Source organism: Giraffa tippelskirchi, chromosome 12 (assembly GCF_054371585.1).
Source record: "Giraffa tippelskirchi isolate mGirTip1 chromosome 12, T2T-mGirTip1v1.2.pri, whole genome shotgun sequence".
NCBI lineage: Eukaryota > Metazoa > Chordata > Mammalia > Artiodactyla > Giraffidae > Giraffa > Giraffa tippelskirchi.
Genome location: NC_137286.1, coordinates 101,741,352 through 101,766,953, shown reverse-complemented (window position 1 = coordinate 101,766,953; position 25,602 = coordinate 101,741,352). Strand labels below are relative to the sequence as shown.

The 25,602-nt window shown below is 41.0% G+C and overlaps 1 protein-coding gene across 1 annotated transcript in view; it reads right to left on the bottom strand.

The window, feature by feature from the left end:
* Window positions 1–10,924: 10,924 nt before the first annotated feature.
* UBL3 (ubiquitin like 3) overlaps window positions 10,925–25,602 on the bottom strand; it is a 48,783-nt gene continuing 34,105 nt past the window's right edge. Inside the window, exons 2-5 of the mRNA XM_081549330.1 lie at window positions 21,325–21,433; window positions 16,572–16,658; window positions 12,942–13,019; window positions 10,925–12,634 (exon numbers count right to left, since the gene is read on the bottom strand). Coding sequence (XP_081405456.1) covers window positions 12,582–12,634; window positions 12,942–13,019; window positions 16,572–16,658; window positions 21,325–21,433 — 327 coding nt within the window. The 3' untranslated portion in view covers window positions 10,925–12,581. The remainder of the gene's footprint in view (window positions 12,635–12,941; window positions 13,020–16,571; window positions 16,659–21,324; window positions 21,434–25,602) is intronic.

The window sequence follows — 25,602 nt, the reverse complement described above, 5'->3', positions numbered from 1 at the left end:
CATCTTGGATTTGGGTCCCACCCTAAAGACTTCATTCTAGCTTTAATCATCTGTTTGTTGGTTGACTATCTCTGTGTACAGTCACACTCTGGGGTATTGCGGATTAGGGCTTCAGCATAAGAATCTGGGGGCAGACACAAGTCAGCCACAATTCAGTATTTTTATTTTATTATTTTACTTTATCTTACGTTATGGGAATTACTAAACACAGCACAATTTTAATAAACCACGTTTGGAGAACACATTTTTGTGAACATTTGAACACTGATAACAGACTTAATTGGGTGAATTTTCTAAACCATTTAAACTAAAATTATGGTCTGACCATGGATCATTCAAAACTTGAAGTATTTTGATTTTAAATTCTAGACCAGATGGCTTATGTGCCACAGTATGTTCATTTTAACAACCATATGATTTTACACTATAGAAAGGTTAAGGATACACTAAAGATGACTTTGAAAGTGGATTTGGGGGCATCTCTGGTGGCTCTGTGGTCAAAAAAAAAAAAAAAGTCAGCCTGCCGATGCAGGAGACACGAGTTTGATCCCTGATCTGGGAAGATCCCACATGCTGAGGAGCAACTCAGCTCTTGTGCCACAACTCCTGAAGCCTGTGTGTGCCGAGAGCCCATGCCCCACAACCAGAGAAGCCACTGCAAGGAGAAGCCTACACACGACAACCAGAGAGGAGCCCCCACTCACCACAACCAGAGAAAGCCTGCGGGCAGCAACAAAGACCCAGCATGGCCAGAAACAAGTAGAGTTATTGGAAAAAAAATAAACTGTATTCTGTTGAAATCTCCTTCATCAGACTAGGATGCATTTTAAAGGTTGTGCCCAGTTCTCAAAGGTCATTTCTCTGAGGTGCCCTCTTTCATGCTCCCCTGGAAGGTGACTGATCCTTCCACGGTCCTGCTGATGGGCTGCAGCCTGCTTGCAGAAGGCTCTGCTAGACACATTCCAGTCTGGATCGTGGCAAAGACTGCGTATTCACACGTCTTTCCATCTCCCAGCATCTAGCAAATGTGCACCCCCAATAGGTGTCCCCACAAATCCATGCGTGGAAGCTCTAACTGCCGGAACCTCAGCACGCGACCTTACTTGAAACAGGTCATCACGGATGTAACTGGTTCAGGTGAGGTCCCACTGGAATGCGGGGGTGGGTGGAGCAAGGCCTTGATCCACTATGACAGATGTCCTACACAGATATGCAGACACTTTGTGAAGATGGACAGATGCTGAGACTCTGTTACAAGCCACGGAACATCAGAGATAGCCCGTAACCTTGGGGAAGTGTGAAATAGTTATCCCCTCCAGCCAAGCCCGCTGACGACTTGGTCTCGGACTTCTGGCCTCCATGAGACCGTTTCAGTGTTTAGGGCACCCAGCTTGTGGTACTTTGTTAGGGCACTTCTAGGAAGCTGATACTGTGAGGATCAATGAACAGAGTAAAAAGGAGCCCTAATAGAAGAGTAGCCAGGGCCTTCCCTGGTGGCCCAGTGGTTAAGACTCTGTGCTCCTTGCAGGGCAGGAATAGAGATGCAGATGTAGAGAATGGACTTGTGGACACAGTGGGAGGAGGAGAGGGGACAAATTGAAAGAGTAGCATTGACATTGGGCTTCCCAGGTGGCTCAGTGGTTAAGAGTATGCCTGCAATGGAGGAGACACAGGGTATTTGGGTTTAACCCCTGGGTCGGGAAGATCCCCTGGAGAAGAAAGGGAATGGTTGCCCAGTCCAGTATTCTTACTTGGAGAATCCCATGGACGGAGGAGCCTGGTGGGCTACAGTCCTTGGGGTCACAAAGAGTCGGACGTGGCTAAGGTGACTGAGCACAGCATAGCACTGGCATATACACACTACCACGTATAGAATAGCTAGCTAGCAGGAAGCTGCTGTGTAGCACAGCGGGTTCAGCTCGGTGCTCTGTGATGACCCAGAGGGGTGGGAGGGGGGTGGGGAGGTGGAAGGCTCAAGAGGGAGGAGATATGTGTACAAGTGTGGCTGATTCACTTTGTTACACAGCAAAAACTATTTCGACATTGTAAAGCAACTATGTTCCAATAATAATATAAAATAAACGTCCTCTACAGAACAACAAACAGAAACCCTCTGTGCTCCCCATACAGGGTGCCTGGTCAGGGAACTAGCTCCTGTGTGCTGCAGCTAAGGCTCAGCACAGCCAAATTAAACAACAAAAAGAGGTGTACCTAGTACAGCAGAAGCTAACACGAGATTGTGAATCAACTAATACTTCAATAAAATTAAAAAGAAAAAACACTGTATCCAGACAACAGGCATCACTGGGCCATGTGGTTCTCCTTCCTATAAATTAATTGTTGGATTTGAGTCTGTTCAGTTTCTCATCCCCTTTCTGCTGTGTCTCCTCCTGACAAGACCGCACAGGCTCTTAAGCGACAGGAAGGAGACCTGTTTTCCCGTGCTGCACACACAGTCCCCATCTGTCTCGAATGCAGCAAATATTTCTTGAGAGCTGCCGAAGTCGTCATTCGCCTGGAGGAACGCACACCCAAAACAAGAGCCCAGATGAGAAGGAATGAGCTTTCTAACCCAAATTCACCAGCACAAACTTATTTGCAGACTCTTTCTTTTAACCAGCCCAGCCTCTGCTCCCGGGCCAGGCACAAACTGTTGCGATGTTGGTTTCTGGCTCCCACACTTGTTTACGATCTTGGAGACCATTCTCAACTGTTTACAGCGATGGCTGCATTTCTTCCTTGGGAACTCGACTTGGAGATCCCCACAGACGTTTTGGGGAACTGAGACAGAGAACCAATTTGCATTCGTGGCTCATGTACTTACCCCCTCCCGTCCCACGCCAGGTCCTGACTGTCCTCCTGTTTACAATTCAGGTGTCCTGGCAGCTGGGGTCCAGGCTCCACAGAGCCCCTGTCTTCTTGTTTATTTCTTTGTTCGGTATGGATACCCGGCCTACCTCCCAATGTGTTCGGAAGCAAAAACAGCTGGGATGGGTCCATTAAGAAATAAAAAAAGAAGAGGAAAGTGAGTTCACATCTTTTGAGCACTTACATGTGTGGGTTTCTCTGTGGATATTAGCTCCTGGGAGCTCAAAAATCATCCAACCACTGGGACACTGGGTGTTCTATCCCTGTTCACATGGAGAAATGATGTGTAGAGGAGTGAAACTACCCACACTCTTTAGACTGATTTACGGTGGGCCTGAGGCCAAAAGCACGTCTGTCTGATGGTGGGGCTTGTGTTTTTCCATGTTACCTACAGGGGTTATGTAGAGCCTGGACAGCTGTGTAGACAGCAAACGGAAAAGGAGGCTAGGGGTATAAACAGCTGCCAGTGGGTGTAAAACAGAGCCAAGAGTTTTTGAGCACCGAGGAACAGATTGCTGGCTCTCGTCCGATAATTAGGTCAACACAATTACTGAAGAAGATACTTTTTTGAGAAATTTGCTGCAAAGACCTTCTGTCATTACGCGGTCAATGCAGTGATGTCTAAGGTCTTCCTTCATTCAGGAACTGTAGAATTTCCCTCCTTGGCAACTGGGGCTGCGCTGGTGTGGGTTTGGTTGTGGTACGTGTCCAGGTATGTGGGCAGCGTGGGGAGGTGAGTGGCATCTAGAAGCAGGGCCTGGACATCTGGACTCCAAGGAGCTGCAGGGCCAGAGCCAGAAAGAACGGGCCAGTACTGGGTTTCCAGGACACGTGAGGCTGGGCCCAGGGGTGTGTGTTCATGTGTGTGTGTATGGAACCGGTGCTCAAAGAGATCAAGCGGGTAGGAAACAGGGTAAGTCTGGAGTCGTTACAACATAAAGGAAATCCACTTCTGTGCTTCCTTTTTTTTCTCCTGGATATTCTTCTTCTTTTAATTGGCGGATAATTGGTTTGCAGTGTTGTGTCAGTTTCTGCTGCACAACCATATGCATGAGCTACACATATACACGAGTCCCCTTGCCCTTGGGCCTGCCTCCCCACCCCCACCCTTCCCCTAGGTCATCACAGAGCACCAGGCTGAGCTCCCTGTACTATGCAGGAGCTCCCCACTAGCTGTTTTACACACAGTAGTGTATACATGTCAGTGCTACACTCCCAATTAGTCCCACCCTCTCCTTCCCGCACTTTGTTCATATGTCCATACCCTATTCTTGCCGTCTAGACAGGTTCACCTACCAATTTTTCTAGATTCCACATGCATGCGCTAATACACAGTATTTGTTTTTCTCTTTCTGACCTACTTCACTCTGTAATATCCAGATCACGTTCTTATTCATGCATGAGGGGCTTGGGGTAAAACAAAAGTGAAAAAACACTTTTCGTCTCTTCACGTTTAGGACTCTTTAGAATTCTTTATTTAAAAAAAGTATTTTTAAAAAATAGAAAAAGCAGTTTGGTAATTCATAATTTATTACGGTAGAAAGGTTGGAGGGGCCAAGTGTCTTCTAGGGGGTGTGGATGCAGGTGATCTCAGTGCTCCAAGCCCCCTGAAGGAAAAGTCCAGATTTCAGAATTGGGGGGGTGCTTCTGCGGGGGTGCCACATTGTGCTCCTGGCTGGTTTTTCAAGGCTCAACTTTCTCATTTCCTCCCCCTCAAAGTCAGGGACTCAGTGTTCTAGCCACACTGCGTGCATGCTCAGTTGCTCAATCGTGTCTAAGTCTTTGCGACCCCCTAGACTGTAGCCCACCAGGCTCCTCTGTCCATGGGATTCTCCAGGCAAGAATACTGGAGTGGGTTGCCATGTCCTCCTCCAGGGGATCTTCCCAACCCAGGGATCAAACCCGAGTTTCCTGCAGTCTCCTGCATTGGCAGGTGGAATCTACCACTGAGCCACCTGGGGGCTACTCACAGTTTCCTGGCCAGCTCACCCACTCTCTTCCTGGTCCTTTGCATTTCCATTTGATCGCATCGCTTCCCCCCACCCCCCTACATTTCTCTCTGACCCTCCACCTTGCTCCTTTTCCTGGGTAAGGCCTACTCATATTTCTGGGGGGAAAATTATTTTTTTATTGTGGTAAAATATACATAACACAGAATTTACCATATTAACAATTTTTAAGTGTACAGGTCGGGGCATTACGTACATTCATCGTGTTGTGCAAACATCACTGCCATTCACCACCAGAACACTTTCATCTTCCCAAACTGAAACTGAGTCTCCGTCTCACCAACCCTGCCTTCCCCAACCCCTGGTCACCTCTATTCTACTTTCTGTCTCTGTAAATTTGCCTATTCAAGGTACTTTGTCTAAGTGGAATCATTATTCGTCATTTTGTGGTTTCTTATTTCACTTAGAATAGTACCTTCAAGGCTCCTCCGTGTTGTAGCACATGTCAGAATTGCCATCCTTTTTAAGGTTCTGTTGTCTGACAATACCACATTTTGCTTCTCTATTCACCTGCTTGAGTGGTTGCTATCTTTTGGATACTGTGAATAACGTTGCTATGAACACTGACCTGCAAATCCTTCTCGTTTTTATGATTCCACTTGGACACTGTCTACTCCCCAAACCAGTTCTGATTCCTTACCATTCAGGTAACCTTCCCCCTTTGCCCACCAAATTTCTGATTTTTTTGGTCATTCTTATTTTCCTGGGGTGAAGACAACCAGTAAAGCCTTAGCATGTTTTGCCTCAGTCTCTACCCTCTAAAGAACCTCAGCTCAGAAATATATACGGTAAGTTCCCTACATATGAACCTTCAACTTTTGAGCTTTCAAAGATGCAAACATGTGACTTCATGCCCAATCAGGTAAGTTAGCTCATGAGTCTGGCGTACATTGTCATGTGCGTGCACCCTCTACAACCATGTGTGTGGCTGTGCTTTTCTGTACTTTGCTGTACAGTACTGTATAGAGTGAGGCTTCCCTAGTGGCTCACTGGTGAAGAATCCACCTGCCAATGCAGGAGACACAGGTTCGGTTCCTGGTCTGGGAAGATCCCATGGAGAAGGAAAAGGCAACCCACTCCAGTATTCTTGCCTGGAAATCCCCAGGACACGAATGGCTGAGTCCAAAGGGTTGCAAAGACACAACTTAGTGACTGAACAACAACACTGTACAGAGTACAGTAGTTCAGTATCTTTATTTCAAGCCTTGGCAGGATGTCTGGATGTAGTGATGTAGCTGGCACTGCTAAGAAGTGCCAGCTGGGATCCTGCACTGTTGTACTTTTCAAGGTACTGTACAGTCTAAAATGTTTTTGTTTTTTTATGCATTATTTGTGTGAAAAGTACTATAAACGTATTACAGTACAATAATACATAGCCGATTTTGTTAGTTGGGTGCCCAAGCTAATTTTTTGGAGTTAAAAATTGGATCTACAAACATGTTCTTGAATGGAGGGCTTTCCTTGTGGTTCAGCTGGTAAAGAATTCACCTGCAATGTGGGAGACCTGGGTTCAATCCCTGGGTTGGGAAGATCCCTTGGAGAAGGGAAAGGCTACCCACTCCAGTATTCTGGCCTGGAGAATTCCATGGACTGTATAGTCCATGGGGTCACAAAGAGTCGGACACAACTGAGCAACTTTCACTTTCTTGGAACGGAACTCGTTTGTATGTAAGGGACTTACTGTACTAAGGGATGGTCACATTTCAGCTAAAATGTGGTGGTAGTTCTTTGGAGACATTGAGGATGTAAGGAAGTCTTAGTTATTATGTAGGGGTCCCAAGACCATCCTCACTGGTAAGAAAGGCCACACTGGAGGGGAGAAAGAAGCGGTGGGTGCCTTGAAATGAATGAGCGGTGTGGTGGGGGGTGGTGAAAGAATAACCCTGATGCAGAAGACAGAAAGGAACAGAGAAATTCAGGGGGGGAGGAGTCTGATTTAGCTCATGTTAACTAATACATTCTTGAACCCAACACGTGATTCTCCTCTGCATCCTCCCTGCACAAAAGGGCCTTTGTTCCTTCTGACAGCCTATGCTTGAACACTTCCTATAACAGCAGTCTCACTACTCAAAAAGAGCTCTTTCATTTCTGCAGTTCAGAACCAAACGGAATCAAAATCTGCCTACTTGCAATTTCTGCCCAAGTTCTGTTCTGACCACCGCAGCGGCTCACATGAGGTCCCATGCCTTTCCTGCATTACAGACCTTCAAACACGTGAAAAGTTATCTGCTTCTGTTTTTCTTTGGGGATTTAACAGCTCACTCGTGACATCATTTCCAGGTCCTTCGGTACCCTGGTTGGTCACCTTTGGACACACTCAGGTGTGTCACTGAACCTTCAAACGTGGGGCCCAGCACAGAACCCAGACACAACGCCCCAGGAGGGGGTCTGGGGTGATGGTGGGAGGTGGGCAGAGGGGTGGTACTGCTCAGCCATCATGCACAACGGCTCCTACAATCCTGCCCAATATGTCCATCCAGCTTTGGTGACTTGAACCCGAGGCAGCCGGGTCCCTCATTTCCATCTTCAGCCTCTTGCCCCATTTCCGTTTCTATTTTAACTCCATTTGTTGCAGTCTTTCCATTGCTTTCCTTTGTGTTCTTGGTATTCAAGTGGTTCAGTTTCTGGCCATCTGCAAGAAAGTGAGCATTCCGAGCCACAAGTGTTCAGGTTTCATTCAGCTGGTGTGAGAAGCCCAGGCATTAATACGAAAAAGTAAAATATTAAAACAAAACTCTCCAGGTGGTTTCAGCGTGCAGCCAGAGTTGACAGCAGCCTATTGCTGCCCTGCCCTTTCTGAACACAGTCAACATGTACTTACTTCCTCAACTCAGCTCATTCTAAGTGAACATCCTTCTCTGAGGTGTTAGACACTTAATAGACTCATCCTTGATTTACGTAACCAAGCTCCTGGTCTGCTCGTGCTTTCTAAGTTATGAGACTGAAGAGCTGACTTGTCGCCTCGATAATCTTATCAATGTCTTTTTTCCTTCCTCATCATGGTTAACTTGTGACTATATGGTCATATTTACTTGTGAGAGATCTGCATGCCAAACCTTCGTTTTTTCTCTCCTTTTCCTAACCTACTTCTTCGGGACATCTAGAACCACGTGGGTGCCTGGCCTCTACTTCCAACAGAAGGCCCTTTGATAGGGTTGCGGATTGGTCAGGTAAGTTCTTTGGCCAATCAGTGCTCTAAATATTTATCTTGAAATAATCCTTACAACCCTACAAAAGAGGTATTATTCTTACTCTACACAAGAAACCACCAAAGTCCAAAGGTTAAGGAACGGGACCCTGAAGCCCTGCGGTTTTCCTGCATGGTATCCTGCGTTCTGAGGGCTGAGAGGCAAGGGTAGTCAGGATGGAGATGTGTTAAAATAATCAAAATTTTTAAAATGCCTGAGAAGCACTGGTAGAAAGCAGCACGCTGATTAGTGGAACTCTGTTAAGAAACCCCACCTCCCACCCCAGAGAGAAAACGCTGGTGCGTGATGAAGAGGGAGGGACTATGAGAGGAGTCACACTCCAGAATGCCAGAAAAACCACCTTATTGAGCAGACAGCTGAGAATGGAATAAATCCCTCTCTTTCATCATCACGTGGAACATGTGGCCAGTCCAAAGAGCAGCATGGATTAAACCTGGAGGTTCCGCTCTGCTTGTGGTCAGCACTGTTCCCCTCTACATCCTGCTCCCTCCTTGTTACTTAAAATGAGCAGTTTCTTCTACTACAACGTCGTAGACTCCTTGTCTATCAAAATAAGCTGTAGAAAATACAAACCAGATACCGAATGTCTGAATGTACAGTAACTGCACTCTAGAATTAAGTCTCTACCTGAGATAGTTTTCAAAACAAATTACTTCTAGATCTACATTAAGAAATATGTGTATTTACCCATGTGTATTTTCCTTTTTTTTTTTGGCTGCACCAGGTGGCATGAGAGATCTCCCAATCAGGGACTGGACCCGGGACCCCTGCAGTGGAAGCACAGTTGTCTTAACCACTGGACTTCCAGGCAAGTCCCCCAATTCCTGTTTTTAATTGGTTCGATCAAAAGAGAGACTGGCATCCCCTTTTTCACAGCATTAATTTACAATGCCTACTGTGTATTTCTTTAAAGTTGTCATCTTGAAAAAGAAGCAGAATTATAAGAAATAATATTACAAGACATTTGATGTCACTGTCAAGAGCCACAAAATAACTTAATGAAATGTTCCCATGTTCTAGTACTGGATTAAACTTTACCAAGACTTAGATGTTGATTTAATTTTTGTCCATGAACTCTTTCAGAAGTCAGCTCTCCAGTCACCCAGTCTGTGAAAGGGCTTCATGTATCAAGAGTCTTCTGAAGAAAGTGCGCCAGGAGGCCGGCTGCGATAGACTGAGGGAGCCACTGCCAATACCCACTGCCCATGGCCAAGAGGCCTGCTCTGCGAGGACAGGGAAACTGCCGAGGAGACAGCCAGCAGTCTGTGGTTTGGTTTCAACCACAAGTATAGGCTATGCGCCCTCCTTCAAGCCCTCCTCCCACCCCTAATCACTTGGTTTGGCTAACCAGTGACTATATCACAAAATAATAATGGGAAAAAAAATTAAAGAAATGCCTCTGACAGTTACCAATAAGGATGGTGTGAAGGCGTACTCAATTTTACTTGATCACTTTCTCTTTAGTTTAGGTAACACAGAAGAATAAAGGGCTGACACAATACTGATTTTACTGAAGAAAGTAATGAAATAAACTGAAGGATAAAAGTGGAAAATAGTGGAGACACAAAATTTTTACACCAAAATTATGAACAGAAGTCATTTAAAGAAGAGAAATATTCTACAACAGATGAAGAAAGTTTTAATTTCTTTTCACATTAAACATCGTATACCACAATCAGCTAACAGAAATTACTGTAACATTGGTCAGGATGACATAAAACTAAGGATAAATGTTTGTTATGAGGAAACCTCATTTAATGTGAGTGATGATGTCAGATACTATATTTCTCATGATAAGATACAGTTTAATTTGAAGAGAAAGCAAATAAGTCAGATCAAGGAGACATGCTGAGGTTTTAATAAAGAAGAAAAGCTTTGCCTTTCCCAGAACACTTAAAGTCCAGGGCAATTTAGGTAAAAGACAGAAATTAAATACCAAGCACTAGGAGGGTCACAGGCCTGTAACTCAGGCTCTGCTTACAGGACTGAACCTCTGTGGCCCTTGCCTTTCGGTGAGTGAGCTGCTGTTTTTGGCAGAGGGATCTTCACTGGGATGTGGTATCGATTTTAACTGTCAAGCAGTCCAAAGAACTACTTTAAAAAGGGACAGTTGAGTATTTTCATGTATACACTATTAAGGCATCTAAATTTTTGGTGTTTTCAGTATATAATTTTACTGCTATTTTTTATTCTTTTTTCATTTTGCACAACAATGATATTAGGTATTAAGTGACACATTTCTTTCTCTACTAGTGATCCAGTTTATCCATTTTGCAAACTCCAAATTGCAGTCGTGTGAAGGGAAATTTATAATGTAGGAACACACAGAAAAATACATAGAAAATCAATAGGGAATTGGTTAGCCATCATAAAATTTCAATCATAATTTAACTGATAGTCTTTAACTTTGGAAAAACAGAAGAATAATTAGAATTAAAATAGGTATTAAAAATAATTACTAGTAGTTTATATTAGCAAAGAATACAGCCATAAATGGCTTAATTGCCCAATTAAGTAACTACCAGATTCTTCTTTAGTCAACACTAACAGAATTCACATTTGAGCCAGTCAACAAAGCATATAAATATTTAACATCTCTTGAATAGAACATCTTAGTGATAACAGAGACTACATAATTCTACCCATTGTCATGACTGTGCACAAATTAACCAGGTTAAATATCAGAGATACACTGGGAATCTTCCCAAAACTAACAATAGAATATTCAACAAATTTTCTTAAAGATTCAGAAATAAAAATTGAACAATTATAACATGGATGAGACAGTACTTAAACAACTATCAACCTAATCAAAGACCTTTAAAATTACCACCAAAATGCACTATGATATTTTTTTATTTAGTGTACAGAAAGAATCTATAAGTACAGGTTGCAGAAAGAAAATGTTTAGTGCTATTTACATTCATTTTAAAACTCTGCTCTATACAAATTTAATTCTGATCAGTATGAACAATATTTTTGTAGATCTACTGCATATAAAGCCTTTTCATCAAAGCATTAACAATGAATAAAATAACCTGATTACCTTTAAACAAAGCTGACTGAAACCATTTACACTTACTGCTTGTAAGGGCCGTGGACACTTGTTTCAGTATAGAACATTATGTCAGCCTGCAACTTCATTTTTATAAAGGCTAGAGTTATTTATATGGAATATTGTTCTATATACTACACGCCAATCTATATTTAAGTTCTATAGTTAGGTATTTTATGAGGCTTTTATTAAATATATTCTACACATATTCGCAACTTCACCCAGGAAGAATTTCTTCCCAGTGAAAAAATATAAAATCTTTTATATTTTTTTTTTTTACAGGTTTAGATGAAACTAGCTCATGCTTTAGTGCTGTGCAAATTGTTTTTAGCATATCAATTTTTAAATTATTGGTACAAAACAAAAGAATGGCATCCGTAATCAAGGATGCCTTGAAAATCAGCTTTTGATTTTAATACAATTGCAAGCACTAATACCCAAGGCAAACTACATAAAGAAACAAAATCAGTCCTATGGAGAATTTTTAATTTTAAGAATTCATCTGAGCTCTCATTAATGAGTAAGGATGACATGGGACACAGAGATGAGCAATAATTATGGAAAATTCAATTTGCTGATATTCAAATACATAAAAGTGGTGAATCAATGAGGTTTTCTAATATTTCTGTGCAATCATGGAAATCTACGAGTGACTGGAACTCCCCCCCGCGTTAAGGCTAGGACGTGCGCTCTCCCTCTTGTGCTGTGTGAACAAGCCCCCAGTCAGTCTGACTGGAGTGCACGTGTGAAGGAAAAACAACTAGTTTCATAAGCCCCCTGCTGAGCACTTCCAACAACAGGCACATTGTGTCTTTTCACTTGTTGCAGTGAGAATAGCCGCGCTCAGGGCAGGATTCTGTGCCAATGCAGCCGCCATGGCTGACTTTGGTAGAGTTCACCCAACATTTTAGTTTCTTTTCCATTTTTTCCTCTCAAGTTGGCCCAGCAATTAACTTCATTAATTGCTGAGTGTCTTCCAGTGTGGACTTGCACATATGAGTATTTCTAGGTACCATAAACCATGTTATAAATTCTGCTGATGAAGAAAATAATTGTCAATCGTTTTTAGTGCAAAACTGTATTTGGAACACTTGATTTGTTAGTTCTGGTGATGAAAACTTTTGTGGCAGCAAAATGGTTTCTGCTACGAAAAATCACTTGTTAACTTTTCCCCGGACATTGACTTGCATTCAAAAATCAATTTATATTTATATTTTAAAACTGCTTAACATAAACAAAACTACTAGAAATAAAAAGTCATAGTGAAAAATGTTCTTGGTTCTTTTTACTTTCATGAAAGAAGATGACAGTGTTCACGTGGTAGTTGAGGTCCATGGGTCTTGGCAGGCTCTTCCTGAAGGTTCTGAAGCGATGCCGGGTCTCCCCTGGCCTGGCAGCATGAAAGACAAAGACCACGCCACACTGCGCCAGGCAGACAGGTTACAGGATGACACAACAGTTACTCTCTCCAGTCTTTTCGCGATTCCTCTGACCTAGGAAAAGTGAAGAGAAGCCTTGTTTATAAAGATGCTTGGGGGAAGCAGAAGGATTCCAGAATAATAAGAAACAGGGATTTTTTTTTTTTTTTTGCTTAATGTTGGCGTTTTTTAAAGTTAAAAGGCTATAATAAATACCCTTTTAGTTTTAGCCTGTTTCTAAAAATGCCTGGTTATCTGCTTAGCGAGCTCTGACCATACACTATGAAAACATCCTCTCCCCAGAATGTCCAAGAGAACTGGAGCCATTTGTGAATGCCTGCCTCTGTGGTGCAAGGCAGAAAGCTCCCAGCACACGGCTCACCTTGGGAGTTTGGCTCTGGCAAGGTCTCTCTGGCCACCAAATGCATCACTGTTGTTTTGCCAAAAGGAAGCTTTAATGCTGTGTGAAAAGAAGAGAGTTTGTTACATATACATCGACCTGTTGCAATCACTCACCAGAATTGAGACCACTTTAAAAATTGACTGCTTTCTGTATGACTTCCTCAACAGATAGCACTTCTTACCAGATACAGCATTTCTTACATAATGAAATTAGGTTAATATTATCAGAAGGAATTTTTATAATTCAGAAATTATTTAGCTATGACTATTAGTTTAACATATATAAACATATTGTGTAAGGAAGGGGAAAGAGAAAATACATAATTGGTTAACCTAATTTTATTTAGTCACCTAATAAAATTCCTGCATCAAAGAGGTCACCACAATGTAGAAATAGAAGAAATGACATATTAATGATTTTAAACATAACAATAATAATACATAATTTTATTATTTTCAACCTTATATTCTTCAATTAGAAAACAATTTTCTTTAAAAGGTTACTTTAAATAAACGAATCACTGTTTGGCATTATTAGTAATCACTGTTTTTTAATCAAGTCTTTAAAGGTTTTTCTCATTTATAAGTAATTTTTATTATGAAGTATTTCAGATACCGAGTAATATAATGCACCCATGTATCTATGAACCAGTTACACAAAGTGAACCCCTCTGTCATTCTGTGTATAAAATGAGAAGCAGACAGTGGAGCTACAGCCTGGAGTTGTTTCTGCAGCTGCAATGTTCTAGTTCGGAGTTTCAATCTACTCCCCTCAGAGAAGGCAGGCTCAGATCAGCACTCAACAAGCTCGGTCTTCCTGCCACCCACTGTTTAAATCTTCTCTAGGATGATGGTTAAGAAGAGCCCTAATAATCTTCCATATTCATAATATTTCATTTGATCAAGGTGACTTTCCATCTTATTTAACGCTAGCCAGCCACTATTTGGTCTATTCTTTTAACTTCTGAAGCTGAAGTGAAGCGTAACGGCCCCAAATACACAGAAGGCTGAAACAAGAGGAGTGCCCTTACTGGATAATCCCCCTGGGCCTGCTTTAACACTGAAATGCAAACAAAATTTTATATTACCAAACATTTCACTAAATGTATTGGGAAAGCCTGCCTGAATTTGCAATGTCCACACACCAAGCTGTGGACCACTCTCACACTGCTTCCTGACTGCAGGCAGTGAGCCCTGCATTAAGAGCATATCCGGCCACTCACTGACTGTGAGATGGGTTCTGAGTGCTATCTGCCTCCTCCTGATGCCTCAGTTTTCTCCACCCAAACTGGAGAGACAATTCGAGCACCCGCCCCTTATCATTGCACTGATTAAAAGAAACAATCCAGGGAAGTGCCTACCTCAGGGCTTGGCCCAAAGAAGCACCCCATAAATTTTACTGCGATCACCATTACCATCTTTCTGAGCAGCAAAAAAATGGGTCTCAGAGAACAGGTGTGCGAACTGAGATGCAAATGGGGAGAAACATTGTGGTCAGGCCTAGGAAACTGCTGAGGGGCTTACCAATTTAGGCTACACATCTGATTGATGGGGACGGTTACTGTTCTTCTCCACCTGAATTTCAACTCGAAAGAGCAGACACTGACACTAACGGTATCAGAGGAGAAAAAGGAAGAGGGATATGAGACCTGAGATGCCCTCTCTCCATCACTATGGGGGCTCTGCCCTCTGCTGTGGCAGTGCACAGCAGCCAGGACACAGGTCCCCACGCTTCACACAGGAGCCACTGGGGGCGGCACACCCCTAGCAGACAGGGAGATGGGGAGGAGGACTGCACGTGCAGAAACCTGCATTTTAAAGGAAGATTCCGACACCCACGGGGTGGCAGGGTTACAGTACAGAGCAGCCCTCAAGCCGTGCAGAGCACGCCTAGGCCTGTTCCACACTGGCCATTCAACTGTATGACCCTGTGCACTGTCTCATTACTCACATTCAAGAATATAGGAGGCAAAGAAAAACAGTAACCAAAACCCCCCAAGGGGTGAATGTCATTACCCAGATTTACTGATCAACTTAGACAATCCAGGTTACACTCTACTGTTATTTGTCTAAATCACAAGACCGGAGAGATGGTTTGGTTTTGAAAAGACTGACAGCAACATAGTAATAATGTAAGTTAATCTATTAATCATTCAAGAACAAATTCCAAAAAACAATCATGATTTGATTTTAACACAAATTCTATGATCTTTAACATGAAGTTGGAGCTTTAGGGCCACAACAGAGAGGTATAATTAAAGAATTAAGTTGGTGAAAAAATGCTCACACAGGTCAACACTTAATGGGAAGTGGAGTCTCAAGACACACTCGTGGAGTCAACAGGTTACTTCAATCCACCTCACCAAGTGACATTACCAGAGTTACTTGAGGCACAGATAATCAAAGAAAGACTAAAATACAGTCCCATTTTCAATCAATGTGAAATACAGCCATGGACAACACTTGTAATTACATACTGAAACATTCTATCTATCTGTCATAATAATCATTTGCATTCATCTACTCCAGCCCTTGTCACACAGTATTTTACCAGTGAATTTTATCTGCTTCTACTATCTAACACCAGAGTACCCTGAAGGAAGAGATTCTATCTTTTTCAATCCTGTATCTTTAACTGTTTAGCACTGTTGTCACATAAGAAATAAATACATGCTGAATGAATGAGTGAATGAATGAAAATATCCTACCTTTAAGGAAGATCAGATTAAACATTTCAATTGTTAGGTTTAGAGAAAAAAACTCATGACTATATGTATACAAAGATACATTAAGGTAGATTACTTCCTCTGCCTACAAATTTCTATTGATAATTATCATAATATATTTGAAATACTTGTACTTAAAAGAAAAACAAATTCTGCTGACGGTAGAAAATGCACCCCCAGGAGGGGCACTATCAAGCCACGTCTCTTCACTCACGTATAAACAGCAGTAATAAATAACAAAGCGTGCAATATGTGCCAAGTGCTGTTCTGAGGGAGGCACTAGGGCTGTTCTAACTTACTGACGAGGACACCAGGACGCCAGGACAGAAAGCAGGAAGTGCCTGGCTCAAGGTTAAGAAGCCAGTGAGCAGTGGAGCTAGGCTCCAACATGGACAACCTGGCTCTAAGGTCTGCTCTTCCAGTCACTATACTTCACTGTTTCTCTAACATGACTCACTTACCTATATTCCTGCATGATTAGCAATTTTATCAATTACAGTCAAAATGAAAACATCCCTTCAATATTATATCTGAAAATCCACCATCATAAACTTCGCCTCGTTTGTGTGTCTGGCTTTAACTTAAAAATATGACATCTAAATTATATTATCCAGAAGTAAAATTAAGTTACATTTATAAAATAGTAACTGTGGACTCCCATCTCTAATGGCTTAGAGTTTATTTCACAAGGTGGTAAACACTTAAGCATAGAGCTGAAATTAGAATGCAAAATGCAAAAATGTAGACATACCGAAAATCAGGCAAAAATCATAGAGTCTGAAATTGTATGTTTTTAGCAAAACCAGATATAAGCATCTAAACAAACAAATGAGAAATGCTGCTGCGAGACAGGCACTAAGTCTCATTACGAAGGTGACCATTACCTCCTAATGTGACATTTCCATGCAGAAATCGTCCTTGATAAATAAGGCGTAGAATATTTGGACTGCTGACCTGCTCTTCTTCCCAGTCTGAAAAGAACCAGGGAATTGTTAGGTACATTTCAACATAAAATTAAGGTATTAGCACATTGTTCTAAAATTCTGATTCCAATCAGATGAAGAGCATCAGAGAGGACACCTGGAGCTTCCTGCTAACTGGGACAGTCACGACTCGTGCAAGCACGGTTCTCGCTACTTCTCACTACACAGCAGGAACGGCTCAAGATTAGTCTTTGCTTCTTAAAGAACACAAAAATGTGCCAGAATATAGTAAAACAAATGAGTTGGGGAAAGTCTAATCCTAGTTAAAAAGAAGTCAGTTGAAAATTAATTTTAATTATCAGTAAATAACAGAAAATACTGCAATGTTCCGGTATCTGTACCTGTTAAAACATGTACTTGCGGCTGGAAACAGCAGATTTAACAAAGATTTTTAAAAGCATTAGTATATTGGTACTTTAATTGGTAAAGAGCATAACAAAAAAAATTATACCTCAGTAACTGAAAATAAAAAATTTAAAAAGAAGAACAGTGTCTACTTTTTGATAATGTGGGTAACTTTATTGTTTTTTTTAAGCCAATTGATAAACATTACAGAAGATACAATTTTAGTTCACTTTACCCAAAATTCTCAGAATGAACTTGAAAAACAACAGATATTAGAAGGTACTATACAAGTATGAAATCTAGGATAATGTACAAAGACAATAATCGAAAGACAACTGGTGTGTAGAATGGATAACAGAATACTTCAGTTTAGCGTATAACTTACCTTATTATGGTAAAATATGGAATGATTCTGTCAAAATAGTGGTTTGAGGACACTGTCTCATGACAAAGTATGGGGTTAGTAATTTTCCCTACCTTGAGATATAGAATGTAAAGTTGTGATTTTGATAGAGATGTGAGAATTACACCATCACCTTTCTTAAGAATTCTAGCATCATGTGTGTGTTTCCTAAAGAAGTTCCTGCTTTCATGAGATAACTGTCAACACAAAAACTAGTTTAAAACACCCTCAAGAGCAAGTGACAGAAGATAAAGGAGGTGAGTGGAGGGCTCTCCCTTTTGCCTTGTTCTGACTGTACAAAATTGATGAACATGAGTTTGATACAACCAGCTCCTGTCGGTGACTCAGCATGACAGGAAACGAGAAATGAACCTCAGTCCCACCCCAGCCCCACTCCCGGCCTCTCCTCCCATCCTGTGCCCCTTCAGTGCCTTCTGACTCCCATGATCCCAGGTCCCTCTCCTCCAGAAGGAAGATCAAATAAGTTGTTAACACTTTGGTATGGATTATTTTGAATTCACCACACCCAAGATTATTGTGAATAGAGTATTTCCTTTTTTTCCCTTTAGCACTGTTCATTTTGTCAATAAATTTGGAAAACTCAGCAGTAGCCACAGGACTGGAAAAGGTCAATTTTCACTCCAATCCCAAAAAAGGGCAATACCAAAGAATGTTCAAACTACTGCACAATTGCATTCATTTCACATGCTAGCAAGGTAATGCTCAAAAACCCTCAAGTTAGGTTTCAACAATATGTGAACTGAGAACTTCCAGATGTACAAGCTGGATTTAGAAATGGCAGAGGAACTAGAGCTCAAACTGCCAACATCCACTGGATCATAGAAAAAGCAAGAGATTCCAGAAAAACACCTATTTCTGCTTCACTGATTACGCTAAAGCCTTTAACTCTGTCAATCACAACCAACTGTGGAAAATTCTTAAAGAGATGGGAATACCAGACCACCTTAACTGCCTCCTGACAAACCTGTATGCAGGTCAAGAAGCAACAGTTAGAAACTGGACATGGAAAAACAGATTGGTTCCAAATTGGGAAAGGATTTTACGTCAAGGCTGTATATTGTTACCCTGCTTATTTAACTTATATGCAGAGTACATTATGTAAAATGCTGGGCTGGATGAAGCACAAGCTGGAATCAAGAATGCCAGGAGAAATATAACTAAGATCATGCCATCCAGTCCCATCATTTCATGGCAAATAGATGGGGAAATGATAGAAACAATGACAGACTTTATTTTCTTGGGCTCCAAAATCACTGCAGATGGTGACTGCAGCCATGAAATAAAAAGACACTTGCTCCTAGGAAGAAAAACTATGACTATCCTAGACAGCATATTAAAAAGCAGAGGCATCCCTTTGCTGACAAAGGTCCATATAGTTAAAGCTATGGTTCTTCCAGTAGTCATATACAGATGTGATAGTTGGACAATGAAGAAGCTGAGCACCAAAGAATTGATGCTTTTGAACTGTGGATCTGGAGAAGACTCTTGAAAGTCCCTCGGACTGAAAGGAGATCCAACCAGTCCATCCTAAAGGAAATCAGTCCTGACTATTCATTGGAAGGACTGACTGTTCAAGCTTCAATACTCTGGCTACCTGATGCGAAAAGCCAATTCACTGGAAAAGACCCTAATGCTGGGAAGATTGAGGGCAGGGGAAGAAGGAGGCAACAGAGGATGAGATGGTTGGATGGCATCAATGAATCAATGGACATGAGTTTGAGCAAACTTTGGGAGATAGTGAAGGACAGGAAAGCCTGGCACGCTACACTCCATGGGGTCTCAGAGTTGGACACAACTTAGCCACTAAACCAACAACAACAACAACATCACTCTCAGACAGATATCTAAAAATGCTTTCACACTCTTACTTATCTATCCTGCCTGGCTGTGAAGACAATCCAGTATTCTAAGTTTAGTTACTTCAGCTCTTCTGAAATTCCTTCTTATCTATAACCTTTAGCTCCAGTCTCTTTCTGATTCAGGAGCTAGTGTTGACTTGTTCCTTGGTTTTCAGCAAGAAGAAAGACCCAGTCATTTCAAAGTATTTGTCTAAAGCAGTATTTCTTAAACTCGGGTCTATGAATCCATAAGACAGGTTCTTAGGGTCTGAAAGTCCTTGTCAAGAATTTTTAGATTGTGTTTTCATTTTAACAATAACCTGGATGAAATTATCTAGATAATTCAAATTATTACCTTACAACCAAGTATAGCCTTGGGACTTTAGTGTTCATATATGTGTTTAAGCTTATGATTATACTGGTGCCAAGCAGTACTTCTTTAATTGTCAAGAGATTAACAAGAAAAGAACAAAGGTCGACTTAACACATAAACGACACATTCCTGTCAGTGAAGGCTGAATGACAATTCGGTACACTGTGTGTATGAAGGGTCTGTGGTAAATCCACACATAACTGGATTCTCATACAGCCAGCGGGAGAGGAGGCATGCCATAATTCACAGTACCATATTCATGGGGCAAGTGGTGAGTAAGTTTTAGCAAAAATATGCCACGTGGCACATTAAAGTTGTTAATTTGAACATTACTGGTTTTAGAGCTATATTTGCATTTTCTTTGTAGATCTGTTTTAGTTTTATGGTTGTATAGAAGTTAATAAGGATAAAGAGTTTCTTCTAAAAGAGTTTCACACAATATTATTTTAGGTTGAGCAGTACTGATCTAATTGACTCATTTTGTATACACTGTGTTCTTTGTTAACACAAGTCTTGTGCTTTAAAAGTACAAACTGTTTTGGCTAGCTCCTCTGTCCATGGGATTCTCCAGGCCAGAATACTGGAGTGGGTAGCTGTTCCCTTTTCCAGGGGATCTTCCCAACCCAGGGATTGAACCCGGGTCTCCCACATTGCAGGTGGATTCTTTACCATCTGAGTCACCAGGGAAGTCCAGTAAAATTAGAGAAATTAGCACAAACAGTTGTATCACTAGGTACATGCCATTAGGAGGATCAAAATGACTTGGGTTGGTTTCATAGGAAGAACATAAGCTGAAGACTCATTTGAGGACAGCATGAGTCTTACTACATGGAAAAGGACCAGAGAAAGGATCTCTCTCTTTCTCTCTCTCTCTCACACACACACATAAATGCACACACTCCAAAATTCTGTCATGGATACTGGCTTGAAAATGCAAAGCATAAATGGATTTTATACCTTCTTGACCTTGTAGTAGTTCAGAAAACACAGGAAGTGACATGAATGAGATAGTCACTTTCTGTCAAATGCCATGCTAAGCAGGCTGTGTATAGAATAGACCAAAAATTTTTTTTAAAATGTGTTATAATTTGTTAAAGATAGTTTTTCTTTGTTTTTACTTTGTGCTTTGATGTATGGGCTTCCCTGGTGGCTCAGATGGTAAAGCTTCTGCCTGCAATGTGGGAGACCCAGGTTCAATCCCTGGGTTGGGAAGATCCCCTGGAGAAGGGAATAGCAACCCACTCCAGTACCCTTGCCTGGAAAATCCCATGGACAGAGGAGTCTGATAGGCTACAGTCCACGGGGTCACAAAGAGTCGGGCACGACTGAGTGACTTCACTTTCACTTGGTGTAAAGAGAGTTACTGATATGAAAGTGTGTGTGTGTGTGTTAGCTACCTCGTGTTTTCCTTTAAAAAATAATTTTCTTTTATATTAAAACAGCTGTAAGGCCACCCAGTGACCTGATGCCCAGGCTCCTTTACCATTCTGCAGTGAGGGGGCTGAAAGGCGAAACCCAGCAGGGATGCAGCAGCCCCTTCAACTTTAAGCCCTGTATCCTCAATCATTTGCTTGTTTTCTTATATTTTACTTACAACTTTTTCAAAACGTCTCTGAAACAGGCAGGGCACAAAGAATCAGCATTATTCATTCTCAAGAGAAAACCACCACTCACCCATCGGCCAGTTGTCATACACATGCTTTGCGATGTCAGAAGCAGAATCATTAGGAGAAAATAGGAACTCTTTCGTTTTCCCGCTTACCAAGATGAGGCGCAAGTTTATCTGAAAGAAGACAATGATTCTTTTAAAGTCTTGAAATTTTTAAAGTAAAATAACGACTCATAGCCTTTTCATTTCAATCACATTCTCAATTATTACTAATGCCATTTTCTGTTTTTTATTTACTTAAATTCTGAAAAGATTCTTTTTAAAGGACAGGAATTTGAGACATGATTTTATTTTCATTATTTAATACATGTGTGTGTGTCTGTGTGCGTGAGGATATATTTATCATATAAATGAAGAAAGGGAAAGCAAAATTCATTATGCTTTTAAATTTACTCCAGCAATCTCAGAATTGGACTTTTACAGGTTATCACTATAACTACAAAATACACATTTTCCATTGAACAGCTAATATAAGTTGTTAGTGATCACATCATTAAATAGGAAAAAAAACTCAGTCGCTAATACGCTTCTTAGAAAAAAGGAAGAAAAAAATTAACTATATATAACTTTTTATCCTATAAAAATCATTCAAACCTAAACAAATTAACCAGAAACTATAATTTTGAAGAACTTTATTAGAGTTAATTGGAAGATTCAATAACAGTAGTTACTTTAATCCCAATTACATGATCATTCACTTTCGTGGAGCTTTGTGTAACAAAGAACACAGATTCACCCTCAGTGGAAAGCCCAAGACAGACGATAGAATTAACATGTTTGAGAGCCACTGGATTTACATTTCCAAGTCAATATATATTTGCTTATACCATTCTTACTATAGTTTCTAAAATGTTCACTTTAAAATTTTTATCTTTATCCCTAATTAACAATTTTTTTCAACCACAATATTCATTCATCTCCCTTATAAGTTACAGATACATAGGTGAGGTTTTCTATACCTCCAAGGCCTCTGTTACACGAGAGGAAATAACACCTTCCTGAAAAAGACAGGTACAGCTAGAGCCCAGTTTCTCTACACTCAGAGCACAGAGACTGCCAATGCACCAGGTTACCCAAGCTCTCCTCCTCAGTTACTAACATCTTTTTATTATTATTAAAAAAAAAATACCGGGAAATCTGTAAGATGGCCAAGTCCACAATGAATAAACTGGAACCTACTGCAGCACCACCAAGATACCAGGTCACTCATTTACCATCTGCCACCACCATGGCCACTGCTATATTCAGTACCTCAAAATCGCCACTTTGAAAATGTACTGATAATTATAAAATATCTCCTCTAGGAAAATGTTATACACACCCAACTCTGCATTCAACGGGACGTAACCGGATTTCACAGCAGATGGAGTAGAATTGGGTTCCATATTAGAAACTGTATTCTAACAGCTATGTACCCTATTATCTCAATTTTTTAAAGTATTTCAAAAGATAAAAGAAAAAGTAGTCTATATTTCAGGAGAAAAGCCCTTTCGATATGACCTGTGAGAATTTTTTACTGCCTTTCCTAACTAAAATGAAATTATACCAAAGAACTTAATACAGGAAGAGGTCTGATGAAATGACACTGCTGGAAAGAAGTAATTTGATCCAGGAACTGTAAGTTCCATTGGAATAAAATTCAAGGAAGAGTTTACAGTAATGATTCAGTTGTAAGAAAGCACCACCTTCTTTCCTTCCCACAACAAACAAGTAATGAGTGACTGCTAAAGCAAGGAGCCTAACGTCTACACACTACAGTGTGAATTTTAGTTCTCACACATACATAACTATTCAACACTGTCTCCTAATGTGTGAATATGGGTAAATATATATTTGCTCTGATAATCACCAGATAATCATGGTGGTGTGATCACTCACCTAGAGCCAGACATCCTGGAATGTGAAGTCAAGTGGGCCTTAGAAAGCATCACTACGAACAAAGCTAGTGGAGGTGATGGAATTCCAGTTGAGCTATTTCAAATCCTAAAAGATGATGCTGTGAAAGTGCTGCACTTGATATGCCAGTAAATTTAGAAAACTCAGCAGTGGCCACAGGACTAGAAAAGGTCAGTCTTCGTTCCAATCCCAAAGAAAGGCAATGCCAAAGAATGCTCAAACTACCGCACAATTGCACGCATCTCACATGCTAGTAAAGTAACGCTCAAAATTCTCCAAGCCAGGCTTCAGCAATACGTGAACGGTGAACTTCCAGATGTTCAAGCTGGTTTTAGAAAAGGCAGAGGAACCAAAGATCAAATTGCCAACATCCACTGGATCATCAAAAAAGCAAGAGAGTTCCAGAAAAACATCTATTTCTGCTTTATTGACTATGCCAAAGCCTTTGACTGTGTGGATCACAATAAACTGTGGAAAATTCTGAAAGAGATGGGAATACCAGACCATATGACATGTCTGGAGAAACCTGTATGCAGGTCAGGAAGCAACAGTTAGAACTGGACATGGAACAACAGACTGGTTCCAAATAGGAAAAGGAGTACATCAAGGCTGTATATTGTCACCCTGCTTATTTAACTTATATGCAGAGTACATCATGAGAAACGCTGGGCTGGAAGAAACACAAGCTGGAATCAAGATTGCCGGGAGAAATATCAAGAACCTCAGATATGCGGATGACACCACCCTTATGGCAGAAAGTGAAGAAGAACTAAAGAGCCTCTTGATGAAAGTGAAAGAGGAGAGTGAAAAAGTTGGCTTAAAGCTCAACGTTCAGAAAACTAAGATCATGGCATCTGGTCCCATCACTCCATGGGAAATAGATGGGGAAACAGTGGAAACAGTGTCAGACTTTACTTTTTTGGGCTCCAGAATCACTGCTGATGGTGACTGCAGCCATGAAATTAAAAGACGCTTACTCCTTGGAAGGAAGGTTATGGCCAGCTTAGATAGCATATTTAAAAGCAGAGACATTACTTTGCCAACAAAAGTCCATCTAGTCAAGGCCATGGTTTTTCCAGTGGTCATGTATGGATGTGAGAGTTGGACGGTGAAGAAAGCTGAGAGCCGCAGAATTGATGCTTTTGAACTGTGGTGTTGGAGAAGACTCTTGAGAGTCCCTTGGACTGCAAGGAGATCCAATCAATCCATCCTAAAGGAGATCAATCCTGGGTGGTCATTGGAAGGACTGATGTTGAAGCTGAAACTCCAATACTTTGGCCACCTCATGCAAAGAGTTGACTCATTGGAAAAGACCCTAATGCTGGGTAGGATTGGGGGCAGGAGGAGAAGGGGGCGACAGAGGATGAGATGATTGGATGGCATCACTGACTCGATGGACATGGGTTTGGGTAGACTCCGGGAGTTGGTGATGGACAGAGAGGCCTGGCGTGCTGCAATTCATGGGGTCGCAGAGAGTCAGACACGATTGAGCGACTGAACTGAACTGAACTGTGGAAGGGCCCTTCAGCCATTAATGCCCAAGAAATTATGCCCTTCAAAATGGGTCAGCCACATGTCTGCTTCACTCAGAAAGAAATATAATTAAATCCAGGCTTCCTAAGAGTTATGTAAATGATAGGAACCTACTATTTCCTGGGATCAACTTTTAAGTTAAAAATTAATATCTACTGAGCTTTTATTCAAGTTATAATATTTTAAAATAATGAAGAAAATAGGAGAAGAGGACTTAACCATTATTTTCCACAAAGGTTACACTAACACATACTTTAGATTTTCCCTAATATCCATCAGCAAGAAAATGGAAAAATAAATGGTAGTGCATCCTTATCATGGAAGCTTCCTACAATCATTAAATGACAGACCTATATGGACACAGACCTATATGATTTGATGTGGAAAGACATCCACAATGCATTAAACAAAACATAATACACACACCTCCACCTCATAAATACATAATGCTAACTGCATTCATGCTGCAAAGTTCTTGGCTTTTCCTATTTTAAACCTGATACAATCACTGTCACTAATAAACTCTTTCACATTCCAAAATCAACGGTCTAACAAATTTATGTTTATCAAGATGATCAGAATGTTGAAAACTTTTGGCCGGTAGATGTGTCTGACACAGTTAATTTTTGTTTTAAATGTATACAGATGGGCATGAACTTTTCAGTTTGACACATATACTCTCAATTTACTCACGCTGGTCTGCTTTATACACTTATACCTAGATGGCCACAGAAATTAAGTTTATAATTCATGGTACAGTTTGAAAGTGGCTTTGAGCTACAAATTGAGAACAAAAAGCAGAGTAAATCTTGAAAGCAATCATCCAAACATCTAGCTATATAGATCGGTCAGTA